This window comes from Cyprinodon variegatus, unplaced genomic scaffold (assembly GCF_000732505.1).
Source record: "Cyprinodon variegatus isolate N-32 unplaced genomic scaffold, C_variegatus-1.0 Scaffold43, whole genome shotgun sequence".
Lineage (NCBI taxonomy): Eukaryota > Metazoa > Chordata > Actinopteri > Cyprinodontiformes > Cyprinodontidae > Cyprinodon > Cyprinodon variegatus.
The window spans coordinates 2,104,679-2,105,394 of NW_015150496.1; the positions used below are offsets into that span (position 1 = coordinate 2,104,679).

Genomic DNA, 716 nt, shown 5'->3' on the forward strand with positions numbered 1-716 from the left:
GAGAAGGAGGCGAGCGAGAAGCAAGAAGCATTAAATCTGAGAGAAGAAACAAAGATATGAGAGAGAAGAGAAAATATTGGAGAGAGAGCGCATGATTTGAGTGTGAGCATTATAAGTTTTGAGTGCAAGAAGATGAAATTCTTTTCTCAAATTAAAATGATGTGCTCTTGCATTATGGCAGGATAATTCTCCCATATTTTTCTGATCAGACCTAAAAGCTGCAGAATGCCCTCACCTCTTTGTGGTGCTGTTTCCTCCCAGTTGTGTTTTGTAGCAGTACAAGCCGTCTTCACAAGCCGTCAACAGGTGTGTGTCGGGGGAAGATGGGGGCAGGCAGATGTGCAGAGGCGTAGCGGAGAGCTCCAACATCAGCAGCTGACTGCGGGGGGAACAATAGTTCAATTTCACAATGTTTGCCAATTTTTTAAATAATGCTCCTTCAGCTGTTTTGAAATTGCATCAGATTAAAACTGCAAACCTCTGCAAATAATTGCAAGACTGTCAAGACTAACAAACACAGTTACATGGACAGCGAAGAGGGAAGGAAATGATCAAATCAATCTGAAAAATGTGTCATCCATTTTTTCTCAACCTCCTTTTTAACGGGAAAACCTGGTTTAGCTGCAGGTCTAACTGAAAGTCTTCTAGGAGTTCGTCTTTCTCAGCTTTCTCAGTTAACACCAGCGGCGGCTGGCCAATAGAGGGCGCTAGGACCC

The 716-nt window shown here is 43.3% G+C and overlaps 1 protein-coding gene across 1 annotated transcript in view; it reads right to left on the bottom strand.

Annotated features, from left to right (window-relative positions):
* The window catches only part of LOC107081859 (leucine-rich repeat and WD repeat-containing protein 1-like), a gene marked incomplete at its 5' end in the record, with an annotated part of 6,267 nt that extends 5,888 nt beyond the window's left edge, over positions 1 to 379 (bottom strand). Inside the window, one exon of the mRNA XM_015370188.1 lies at positions 236 to 379. Within this exon, the coding sequence (XP_015225674.1) occupies positions 236 to 379 (144 nt within the window). The remainder of the gene's footprint in view (positions 1 to 235) is intronic.
* Positions 380 to 716: the final 337 nt, after the last annotated feature.